The sequence below is a fragment of the Arvicola amphibius genome, chromosome 5 (genome assembly GCF_903992535.2).
Source record: "Arvicola amphibius chromosome 5, mArvAmp1.2, whole genome shotgun sequence".
Taxonomy (NCBI): domain Eukaryota; kingdom Metazoa; phylum Chordata; class Mammalia; order Rodentia; family Cricetidae; genus Arvicola; species Arvicola amphibius.
This window is the reverse complement of record NC_052051.1, coordinates 154,798,736-154,811,534: the sequence shown is the minus strand read 5'-3', so window position 1 is coordinate 154,811,534 and position 12,799 is coordinate 154,798,736. Positions and strand designations below refer to the sequence as shown.

Below are 12,799 nucleotides of genomic sequence, written 5' to 3'. Positions count from 1 at the left end.
AAAAAATTTCATCGTGCGTACTTACAAGTAGGCGATGGATAATTGGTGCCCTGCTGTGAGAGAGGCAGACTTTGTGCTGCAAATGCTCTTAAATGGCGTCCTACTGCACACTGTCTTCTCTTAGTCTGTTTTTTTTCTTTCTTTTTTCTTGGTATTATATCAGGAACCTCATTTTGTGTCAATTCAGCTATGCACCATATTAACAAGGAAACACGACAACAAATCTTTTGAGGCCAAATGACGATGAATTGCTCTGGAGCTGTGGAAGGGACCCCCAGCCAACCAGGTCATTGATCTCTGAGCTGCGTGCTTCCTCTATTAGATTGTTTCTGAAAAATGACAATTTCCCTTAGCTGGAAACAGTGCCCATCACCAGCAGGGGGCACTCAGACACACTCTCTGCAGAGGGCAGGGAACGGGTTTTTCAGGTTTTTCCAGCTTCCTGTAGGAACCCTAAGCTTGGACGGTCTATCAGGGGATCAATGGCCATCAGACTGGCTGGCTGCTTGTTCCCCTGAAGAGAGCCTGCTCCCTGAAAACAGCCTGAGAACACCCTCACTTTGCAGAAGACTACGGTCATGAGTGACTCTCGGTCACGTCAGCCATTGCATAAGGAAGCGGGCCTAGGCTTTTACCGTCAGGGAAAATAAAGATCCCAATTTCTGGCCTGAGAAATGCCTCCCCCACCAACCCCTTGCCTGGAAGCATGACCAGCAGCACCTAGGATCTGGGGTTACACTTTCTCCCTTCTCCTGTGTCTAAACAGATTTGTGTGAACACCGAAGGTCGCTCACATTTACACAGGGCATGCTATGTTTCTCACGGACCTGAATCCAATCACCGTTGCTCTGCTTGCCTTCGTTTGTACCATGAAACCGAGACGCAAAGGGGTCCAAGGACCTTCCTGCTGAGGCCCCTCGGGAGCCCAGGCCCTGCAGCAAACCTGGCCGGGTGGGCCTAGAGATGCGGGAGGATCTGCTATCCGCAGCAGACACAGGAGGCTGCTGGCTTGTCGTCCAGCCAAAATGGGGGAGATGTGGGAGAAGAAGAGAGTTTAACATCACAGTTTACCTAGTTATTTCAAAGTTTGCAGATTTATATTAAGTTCTGAAGCTGTGGGCCAGAAAAAAATTGTTTATATCTTGGGGGAAAAATCCCGAGTATTGTAGATGGATGGAGCCCAATGGGTCCGGGAAATCAGTTCCTAATTAAGTTGGATTTGCAAATATGATCTCAGTTAAGGTTAATGACAGGAGCATTTCCCATCATTATCATAGGAATGGTTTCATTTCCATGTAATTAAAATGTAGGACCCTGTTAGTTTCTGTCGAAGGAAAAACTGGTCCGCAACACCCGCAGTTAGGGACATTCTATTCTGCCCTCGGGAGACAGAATCAAACCAAGTCACCTTCTGATACACACTCCTTTCTTTTTACTTTTAGTTTTAAGCACGGGCTGGGCAAGCCCTCTGCTACCTGACCTCACAGAAGGTTGCAAACAGCCGCGTGGTGGCGTCAGGACACCACAGTCCACAGAGCTCTCATTAGTGCCTCCCAGAGTGAGGGAGGAACTTAATTAGCATTTAACTGTCTTTAATTGAACTCAGAGGCTGGGACCTTGGGGAGGCTGCTCTGCGAGGCCTGGGAGGAGCTTGTGGCTTTGAGAAAAAATTTTCGTCCCTGTGTAGGTGAATGTACTGCAACCGTGTTTCCTCCCATCTGACACCCACAGAGGCTTTCTCCGGCAGGACTGGCCTCTGCTGTCTCTCCTGCCTTAAAGTTTGTGTGTTGGTTCACACTCTCCATGCCCTGGAAATATTGGGAACAGTTCCCCTTCTTAACGCTGTCTCCAGAGAAGAAGGCCATGGCTAGCTTCCTGCTTTCACGTCTGATGGTCACAGTTGCTTTATACTTGGGAGTCAGCGGCAGGGCTCAACAGCCAGCTTACCTGTGATCCATTTAGATGTCAGGGGCATGGATGAAATGAGGGCCAAGGGCAACCAAAATATTTGACAAAAGTCTCCGGTGATGATAGAGAAATGCTGCCTACAACGGGAGGCCTTCTTTCTCCTTTCTGACTCCCCATACCCCGACTGCCCCAAGACATCTCAGCATGTGTGTGTCCTTCTCACGGCTGGCTGGCCTAAGTCCTAGCCTTGTTTACATTCACAGAAGAAGCCAGAATGCCGTTTGTGATCAAATTGCTTCTAATGTATTTCTGGAGGGAGTGTTCTCTCTCTCTTATTGCCCCTAGCAAAATCCATGCATTTTAAATTCTGGGGTCTAGGGGTGATGAGTGAGCAGTCTTCCCTTTTTTGGGTCTTTGCCTGGTGCCAGAACACGTGTATTCCACGTCACTGACGCTGTGACTCATGAAAGAGGACCCTTTCCTTCACAGAAAGCAGGCTGCATCCGCGTGGCTTTTCTCACTTTCTGGACAGGTGTGGACAGACTTCCTGTGTGGGTGGAAACTTTAGGATGTCTACTGCCTTCACTGTCCTGTATTTCCCCTCAAGTCCCTACGAGATGGGGATGCTATCTGCTGTGGGGACAACTGGGGACCACCAGTGTCCATCCTTATGTCCCTGGTGGAAGGATGATGCTTTGCCACACATTCCAGGGTCCGGTTCCCAAGATGGAGAGTTTGACCTTCAGCCAATCGTGAAGTGAAAGCTTCTTTGATACTGTTGCAAAGCGGGGGAGGGGCAACCACTGTTGCTGCAATGTTGGGAGGGGGGGGCACTGGCACCCTCATGTTGCTCCAGGACGTAGAGAACAAAGATACTGTGGCATTCTCTGGCAACTCTGCCCCCTTTTTTTTGGCAGTGTAAGTCCTCTGGACTTCTTACCTCCTGGGATGCACACTTGAGATTCAGACTTGACCAGAAAGACAGACAGAAAGCCCAGGTGGTCCCACACACTTCTGGGATTAACTGGGTGCACTCTAGGCCAGGTATTTCTAGGCTTCAGCGGGGCCCAGTTCTGATGCCTGCTTCCAGGTTTCTCCTGGCCAGTGGCTCCCCCGAAAAGGAGTGACGGCGGCAGGCCAAGGGCTCTGTGGGAGTTGCAGGCTGTTAGCAGACATGACTGCTCTGCCTCTCCTCCTTGAGTAGGTCAGGCACCTTGCCCCAGCATCCTTTAGTTCCTGGGCTTCGGTCCTGCTTCCTTCTAAATACGGTGGGAAGTAGAATGAGCCTTAATACTTCCATTTCTTCACTGCTTCCAGGTACCCACTGTTCTTGAGATCCCATTATATCCAAAGCATACTATTAAATACAAATACCAAACAGAAGTCACACTAGCAGTATAAGCCAAACACTGATGACACGGAGCTGTTTTCTTTGGGGACAAGGTCATGCCATGTAGCCCTGGCTGGGCTTTAACATATGACTGCCCTTCCCTCCCCTAGTGCTGGGATTGTAGGATGTGCCTGGTTTTGCGGCTTAGGAAGTTTGTGTCCGTTTGCACAATGTGTGGGTCTGGGGGTTTCTTTGGAAAGACAGTGAAACAAAGACAGACTTTCTAGAGAACCAAGGCTTTGAGCTCAGAACAGGCTCGGGGATTGTACAAACATCCCTGTGCTAGATGGCTGGACTTCAGGCAGAGAGTTGGCCTCCTGTCCTGGCCAACAGTTGCTCCAAAGACAGACTGAGGACCCACTCCCATGTGCAGCCACAAAACCCATCCATATCTACCCAGAGCCATGAGTGGGGCAATGAGGAGGAAGTCAGATTCATCAAACAGCCAAGTGGGCTCCCAGTACATGGGGAATCACTCTGTTTGGGCAGCACCTGGACCTGCAGGCTACACTTCCTGGGGTGGAGGACGGTCTAAGGAGCCTGGTGCCTGCTGAGGCTCTGCCTCCACCTCAGGAGGATTGAGACCCCCTCACCTGATGTGAACCTCTCCTGAAGACAGAAGACCAGTGGGCTGGGAGTCTTCAGACAATCTCTGTAGTGTGTTCCAATTAAATCACACTCTCAATTTAACAGCTGAGGAGTCAGACTCAAGAGCGGAAACACAGTGCCCGAAGGCTGTAGCAGCACAGGGTGGATGGAGCCCCTGGAGCCTGCAGGTTCAGCATGCCCTCTGAGGCGACCTTGGGTCCTCTAGTACAGGTTGGAACTGAGTACACAGAGGTGAAACTGCCCATGGCATTACCAGGAAGTCTGCTCTGAGCACACAGATCTTTCTTACTTGTTCAGCACCAAGTCCTCTCTAGCAGGCCTCTCTCTGGTCACAGCCGCTTCCCAACTGAGCAAGCCTAGCTCTGAGAAGGCCGTAGCCCAGAGACATTCCTCTGCAGACTGGCTGGTAGAACGAGACCTAACCCTCAGGTCTTTGATTCTTGCTTTATGACCAAAGATTGCAGAATCCCAGAGCTGGTGGGTTGGATGCAGTGCGGGCCTTTTGGGAAAGCTCCTGAGCCGTGCCGTGGTGATGGCTGGATGGTACCCTGCCAGGCTGGCAAGGAGAGACTAAGAAGCTTTCCAAATGAAGTGAGATAAAGCACCTGGGGGTGTGGACAGTGGAGATGGCCCCTTCTGTCCACTGTTCCCCCAGGGTTCTGAGGACAATGGAGATGGCCCTTTCTGTCTACTGTTCCCCCGGGGTTCTGAGGACAGTGGAGATGACCCTTTCTGTCCACTGTTCCCCCAGGGTTCTGAGGACAGTGGAGATGGCCCTTTCTGTCCACTGTTTCCCCAGGCAATGAGAGGCAGTCCTCATGGATAGGGTCTCCTTAGCTCCTGCCTCGTTTTGTTCATCATGTTCCCCTATAGTAGAATACGCTACATGGCCAGGCCATGCCAACCATCCACAAGGCAGGAACGGAGGAAGGGAGAGGAAGGCTGCCCAGATGGGGTATGCAAGACCTGTCTATGCATTTCTGGGGAGCTATTTGCCACTTTGAGGTGCACATCCTTCCCCGCTCTGGAATTTTTGCTTTTCTCAAATGCTCTCCTATTTATCTCTTTCCGCTCCTTTCTACTTGTTCCTCAGGCTCCAAAGAACAAGCATGGCCCCAAGAAATGTCGCAGTCTCTTGGAACTGAAGAATGCCTAGCAGGGAGTCTGGCGCTTGAGGAGGCCAAAGCTGTACTGAGACCAACTGGGTGTGACCTCCTTCACAGAACGTGGGTTTTTGTTACAGGGCCTGCCGGTGTGTTAGGAGAGCAAGAGGCAGGGTGGGAGAGGAACACACAATATAGTGGCATGCGTGTGTACCTATCTCTCCACTGACACAAACAGAGAGGTACCTTCTTAGCAGAGTACGTGGGATGTGTCCTGGCTACAAAGCCAGGAAGAAGCATTCACAGCTACTAGCAGTGCTCACCCTGTGTCCTCTGAGCTTTTGACTTGCAAAAGAGAGAGCGGCTCCAGATGCCTTAAGTTGCTGCCCAGCCTGAGGCCTCCACCTAGAGCCTTTATCTCCTTAGCAAGCTCATTTCAAGTCACAGAATCCTGAATGACAAGAGTCAAGAGTCTTTCTGAAACCTTGAGTGAGGCCAGGCCTGGCTGGGCTTTCCCTATGGCTGAGGCTAATCCATACCTGTGACTCATCATCACCTTTCTTAACATTACGAAGACAACCTCAGTGCTGGAGGACGACATCGCCCACATGAGAGAGTAGACAATCTTTAGGAAAGTCCCATGGGCTTGCAACTGAGAGGGAAAATCCGGGGCTGTTAGACAGACACTGGCCTCTGTGCTTACCTGCCATGGGGGACAGACCCAGAACCGTGACTGTGCTTTCCCTGGTGTATCAGGGAGGCCGGGGTAACTTCCGCGCACGGGTCCTGAGACAGTTCTCTGTTGCCTGGTAGAATACATCAGGGTCTTGCCTCTAGATTTGGCTTACATCTGTTTTCCCTCACAGTAGACATGGAAATACGATATATAGCACCTAATAACTCCTGTCTGCTTTACCTTGGCCCTAATGTGTGTTCAAGCCAGTCTTCAAACCCCATTTGAATGAAAATGGGAACCCACAGATAACAGATGCAAAGAACCTCACACTGGGAACCTGTAGCATGTTTTAGCATCATGTGACCATAACACACGTCGACAAGAGGCTGGACTCTGTGATCATGCAAGGATGTCATTCACAGCTGGCCTGCGGTTTGACCAGCCTTTAAAATATATACACAGAAAGTTTAAAATATATACAGCTGGGATGAAGAGAGCAGGAGGAGCTGGCTTCTCCCTGCTGAGTAATTTTTCAAGGAGAGAAAGCCAGTATTCTCTTGATATTCCCAGCTGGGGGAAACCGTGGGGTTTTGGTTAGACTCTCCACTCCATTCAGGGACTGCTTCCTAGAGCAGCATCTCAAGTCCAGGGGAGGACGGGGTAGACAGTGTTGGCATTGTTCACCATGAACAAGGTATCCTACGGCTTGGTTCAGTCAGCTAGCCCTAGGTACCAGGTGTCTCTCTCGCCTTTGGATGAGGCACCTGGCATTGTTACAGGATTTACAGCTGCCACACTGGCTGCAGGCTAGGTTCTAAAGTGGCGGGGCCAGGCACTTGCTGGGCAGGTGCTGTCACCTGAGACCTTTGCCCGTGTAGGCAAGTCAAGTGGATGCTGGATCCAGCAGAACCATAAAGATAAACTCTGGAGGGACAGTGGGCCCTCCCAAGCTACTCAGGGGAAGAGTCGAGACAGCTCTCAAAGCTAGGCACAGCTGAAACTGAGCAGGACTCTGCCACACCAGTGTGGTCACCCACAAGTGACTCAGTTTCCATCTGGGGTCCATTCTGGCTCAACAGTCATTTGAGTTCAAGCCTGCCTGCTCTGCCTGCTCCAGGATCCTTGAGGGCTGTGAGAAAGTTCTGATTAGATACAGACTGTTGGATGGCAGCCAAAGGCACATCCAGTTAGAAAAAATATAAAAGTTGTTTGCTGCTAGCAGGACTCGCGGGATAGGTAAAGAGGCTGCTTACTTCTTTCTCTCAAGGACAGTGCAGGGAGGTGGTTAACTGATTAAGCTGTTCTTTGATCTGTTTTTTGCCTGTAATTAGTATATACGCTGGCTGAGAAATAAACTCGAGGCTGTGCAGAGTAAGCTGGCACTGCCTCGAATCTATCCTGGGTTTCTGTCTCAATTTCTCTCAATCTGCCACCTCTTCAGCCTCAGCGCCCCCTCCCAGGTACCCCCGGCTGATGCTGTTGGAGCGGCTCCGACACACCAGGCATTGTGCACAGGCCTCCTTCCCGTCACTCCCACGGCTCCGAGTACTGCCCATGTCTGGACTCGCACTCAAGGGCCAGCTTTTCTCTGCTGCCTTCTCAGTCCTGGCCCCTGACTGGCCATCTTAGAGGCCATTGGGAATGTTCCTCATTCTTCACGTCTCTGTGGCAAGGCATGGGACAGTGTCCATATCAAGCACCTGCTGCACTCTCCAGGGTGCCTACCTCATGCAGATCTCTGTGCAAGCATTCACACAGTCTCATCATGAATCGTCTGTCCCAGGGAGTCCAAAGCCCTTGAGTTATGGACACCCTTCCTACTGCCTGCCTTCATCACAGTGAGCCCCCTCTCTGGCTTACGTTTAATACGTGGCAGAATTGTGTGGTCACCGACCCCTTGGCATCCTCCCTCCTGATAGGTGCTCGATGGAGCAGAGAGAGGGAATGTTCTAGTGGTTAGGTCTCTGAGACGTTGTTTCCAAACATTTCACCTTCTGTTTGGCAAAGGCAGGTGACAAGGTTCAGATGGTGTGTGCGTCTATGTGAAACGGTCACGGATAGACGCACAATGTGTGTGGTGACGCTCAGCTTGCATGAGGAGCAGTCCCGACCGTGGTTGACTGAAGGATTCCCCCTCTTGTTGCTGCCTTCCCCAGCTGTGTCCACAGTATGTGAGTGTCCATACTGGGAAATGAGGGTGGATCTCAGTCACACTCGCTGTGACATACTCAGAGGGACAGATATCAGGGGACTGGACTTAAGAAGGACACTCACCGTTTGAGTTTAACTCAGCTGATATTTGGGGAGTGCTTGATATCTGATAGAAGCTTGCTTTCCAAGTAGTTAGGGAACACAGGCAGGCAATGACCTGGTCCAGGCTGGTCCTTCTAGGCCAGTGCTCTTGGTGACTTTTCAGCCTGTGTGGCATTACAGAAGGCCACATCACAGGTCCACAGCTTGTTCCCATGGCCTTCTCCATTATGATAACCTGACAGCTGTACCGTGTCCTGGTTGGTTCTTTGAGATTTTTGCACCACAGACTCAAAGAGACTCTCTACCTCCTACATGTTGTTGTTGTTGTTGTTTTGTTTTGATTTTTCCTTGCTGTATCCCTTCAGGGCCTCACAGATGCCTTGAAGACCTCTTGGACCCCAGGGACACAGTAAGATCTTTCAAAGAGCATTTTCACACGCAGGTGACCCTTGGCTGGAGGGATGGTGACCGCAGCTTACCTTGTACATGTTGCACAGCCCAGGACGGCTGTGGGCCAGAGGGCTCCGGCTCTGCTTTAGCCAGGGTACCTGCCGAGGAGGACAGAGTGGGCTGGGTGAGTCCAGTGTGGGCACTGCCTGCAGAGCCCCACAGTCCTCCGACAATCTCTAGGACCAGTGCGGCTGACCTCCAGCAGGCAAAGGAACGTTTGCTTGTCTGGTGTAGTGAGAGGTGTTGGAAGCCTACCATGGAATTGCAAGGGAACGGCCTCATCTCACACTGAGTTTTATTTGCAGGCCTTTATTCTCTAGGGGCCAATGCAGTAGCGTTTGTGCTCGCTTTCCAAGTAGGACTCAGACGTGAATGGCATTCTCTTAACTTTTTCAAGGCTTCTACAGAGTTCCAGATGACTTCAGGACCTGCAGTGTTTGGGGTCACGCTTGCGGTCACAGGGAGTGACACTCTCTGCCTACCTTCTTTGTTGGTGATGCTCAGGGACTCAGGGACACCACCCTTTCCCTGGCACGAGTCATATTACTTCCAACTCTACTGCTATAAATTTTGCGGCATGGGATTTATTCCTGATTCAGAGCATCCTAATTTAGAGTGTTTGTTATGAGAGAGTATGTTGACCTCAAGGAAGCCCAAACGAGCTTCAATGAATGGAATCAGAGGGCCCAAGTAAATGGCCCGCTAGAGGCATCTCTGTCCTTTTGACTGTACATGGTAAAATAACCAGGGGGGAGGGGGTGAAAGAGGGATGATGGGAAGTGAGAGAAATGGGGGGGAGGGAAGGGGAGAATGGGGGAGGGGTGCTTGGAGTGGTCAGTCAAGAAAGAACGTCCATCCAATAGGTTCCAGACTCTTGCTCTGGGACAGGTGAATGGTCTTGTCAGTGATGGGCAGGAGCACTGTGCCAGAAGGTGACTGTAGTGTGTGACTCGCTAGTTCCGCTAGGACCACTGAAAGTCAACACACCAGGGTTCCAAGAGGAGCATCTGAGGTGAGCTGTGCTCAGTGGCATGTCTCACAAACAAGAGTCCTCACCCATATAAGAGGGGCCACTTCTATTCTAGCAAGAGATATTGGTGACTTAAATCCTCTCCATCAGGAGCTAAGAATGAGAAATTCCAGTATTAATGAATGCTGGAGTAAACCTTCTGGGGGAAGCCTGTGTAGGCTTCTGTTTGAGAAAACTTGACTGTCCCCAGAGTGACCTCTCAACTGAGAAGGGGGGAGGGGTGACTGAGCAAACCCAGGCTACACACCGACAAAAGGTGATAGAGGAGCCCGTTAGGGTCTTTTTTGTAGAACAGGACCGCTTTCCCAATGAAAGTCACTGTGAGCTCCCCGCACCCCCGAAGTCTGACATCTATACACAAAGTGGGCAGATGGCTCTAGGCAAAGCCATGGCTCCGAGAAAGTGTGACCTGGTGATGCTTACAGAAGTGTAATCTGTACCCTGACGTCATTGCTCCCAAACAGGGTTACAAAGGATAACAAGCCCTTTCCTTGCTGTGCAGATTCACAAGGGTTTGAGCTTCGAGTCAGGGTAGGTGCAGGCTGACAAGAAGAAAATGTCTTTGATTGCCTAACTGGCAAGCGAGTACTTCCGAGCCTAAGGTGTACCTGCAGCTTTGAAGGAGTGGTGTGTGTGTGTGTGCGCGTGTGTGTGTGTGTGTGTGTGTGTGTGTGTGCGCGCGCGCGTGTGTGAAGAACACCCCATCAGAACAATCACAGGCACTAAGCTCACATGTAGGAGGCTCCCCCGGGACACTTCATTTTCTCTGAGCTGCTGCTCTCTGCTTTTCCTATTCCTAAACAAACAAACAGCTTCAAGATAAACTACGAAGCCATGGTTTGATGGGATCGTCCCACAGCTCTTAGATACTAAGCCAGTATCTTGGCGTCACCATGGCTTTCACCATGAGCTCAAAGAGGGATTATTTTCTGTACAACGATCTAGTTCTTCAGCTGCCAAGCTGCGCTCTCCTCCAACCAGTCAGAACGGCTCGCCACCATCTGGCTAATCCTGTTTTTAACCGAAAGAAATACCAACGATTGGGAAATAATCCCTTAAAGTGGACGTGGGTTTAGAAGGAGGTGAGAGTCAGGATCAGGGTCCCTGGGGAGGAAGTCACACAGGTCACCTAAACTGCTTATTGTCTTTGCTTTTATCTCTCATCTGTCAGCGTCAGGTTTATCCAACATCACTCTCAAGAGGAGCCTGGCCCTACCTCTGGGTTCAACTTGCAGGAGCCCTGCGGCTTTGAACCTCCTTGGGAAGCCCAGCAGGACCGGCCTGGTGTGTTCACTCAGTGTGATGGCTAACACTGATTGCCACCCTCATAGGAGCTAGACTCTCCGTGGAGACAGGCCTCTGGGTTCAGAAGGGATTATCTTGATTGATAAGAAGACCGCCCTCACGTACTATGCTCTGGGCTGGGATTCTGGACTGAAGGAAAAGGAGGACCAACCCCCCCCCTGAGCAGCAGCCTCCATCTCCCTGTCTCCTGTCTGGGGATACAGTGTCTGTCACCAGCTGCCTCCATCCACCTCCTGCCAAATGTGAGCTGGAATAGGTGTGCCTTTCCACATGTTGCTTTGTGAGGGATTTTACAGCAAAGTGGAGAGTTAGATCCTCAGTAAGGGCGGGCTTTCCTGGGTCGGCCCCTTTGTGCCCTCACGTCCTTTCCATCCTCAGGACAACCCAAGCAAGTGACAGTGACTACGGGAAGGGAAAGAGTTAGCTACCGTGCCGCCATGGCGAGAGTACCGGGACAGTGCCATTGTTGGAGGTGACAGAGTTTAGTGCCCAGACTTACCTGTAGGCGTTTCTCAAGGCCGTGGAAATGCCAGTCACACAAAGCCATTAACAAAATAAAAATACAACTTAAAAAGTCCATATGCAATTAGTACACCTCTTTGGTCTGTTAAGATGTTTAATGAGTGCATACAAAGGCAGGGATATACATTACGCGGAAGTTTACAGCAAAATCAAATCGCAGTACAACCACCTAAGGGTATCACCATTAAGTACAAACACGATTTACAAACATCCCACTTCTACAAAGGGCGCAATGCCCGCCAAACTCCAGGATGACAGCCACCCGCTTAAGTAGCAGTGGACGGCGGTGGTGGACAAGGCAGCAGACAGGCAGAGTTAGACACTAGGGACCAATAACCAACCAAGGTGAGGATACTCATTAAAGCAATTCATACAAGAAATCTCAAAAGTATGACCTTGGACACAGATGCTTTCATAGGCAGACTTCCTCTAAAACGCCCCTGAAAAACTACTGCCAAGTGGATGGGAGGCTGGGAGGGGCATGGCGGTCCCTAGTGGCTTATGAGGAAGTTTTGCTTCTGCCTGGACCCCCGAGTGCTCTATTAGCAGGTAGCAAGGACAAACACTCTCTGACAGTGGCTCTACTGGAATTCTGGGAGGATCACATGGGTACTCCACACGGTGGCAAGTGTATCTGCAACCTTCAGACGCCAAAGTTAACAGTGAAGACTAAAGTTATTGGAAAATGGAGATACGTTTAATACAAAATTAGAATGGGGTGGAAAGAGTCAGGGGACAGACACTGGCCAATTCACAACAAGATGGATTACACCCAGCAGTACTTAGTCCTGGCCTGTCAAAACGAGGGGCAGAGAAGCCATCTGCAGACTAAACGACGAAAGGCCTACACTGGCAGGTTAGAAATGGAGATTGCATATTAAATAAATAGATAATAAAAATATATAGTTGGAGCCACTAGTAAGGTGGCTTAGCTTAGACCATCCTCTCCCTGCTGGAAAAATGGAAGATGAGCTGCTACCTTCTTGGGTCACGTGTGTGTGTGTGTGTGTGTGTGTGTGTGTGTGTGACATCTGGATGTGGTGTTGCATGATCAGCTTAGGTCCTTTGTGAGATGCTTTCTTTGAAAGGGAAGGGATCTTTCTATGATTTGCGTTCCAAAACAGCGGCTGGCGGGCCTGGGACTGCCCTAGGACTGGGGGCTGGTGGGCTCGGCAGTAGGTGAGAGGAAAAGGGGTTGGAGCAGGTGCCTTTGTTCTCTTCCTCAAAGCCACCTACCTCCTCACACCCTCATTAGACCGGGGCATCCTACTGGCTGGGAGACCTGTTCCTAAGAGGCCAGAGCACAGCCTCCCTTTCTTCCCAGGACAAAAGAGAATGTTCTCCATCAATGGACTTTTCACCATGGGTCTCAGAAGAATATGCCTTCTCAGGGCATTCTTCATGAGTTTTCTTTGAATGTCAGCCCGGCAAACACACAAAGGCTGGGTGTTGTCCCCGCATTCTGTGAGCCGGGGGTGGTGGCTCTGCATGGCACGGAGGCACCACGTGCCTGGGGAGGGAGGATGCAGGAGGCAACAGGACCAGAAGCCCTT

General features: G+C 50.7%; 1 protein-coding gene across 3 annotated transcripts in view; it reads right to left on the bottom strand.

Annotated features, from left to right (window-relative positions):
• LOC119814432 (myelin basic protein) overlaps nt 1-12,799 on the bottom strand; it is a 107,934-nt gene that overhangs the window by 17,004 nt on the left and 78,131 nt on the right. Inside the window, exon 8 of one of the 3 annotated variants that reach the window (XM_038330154.1) lies at nt 8,419-8,487. The exons of the other annotated variants lie outside the window; for them this stretch is intronic. Coding sequence (XP_038186082.1) covers nt 8,419-8,487 — 69 coding nt within the window. The remainder of the gene's footprint in view (nt 1-8,418; nt 8,488-12,799) is intronic. 3 annotated transcript variants of the gene reach the window in all.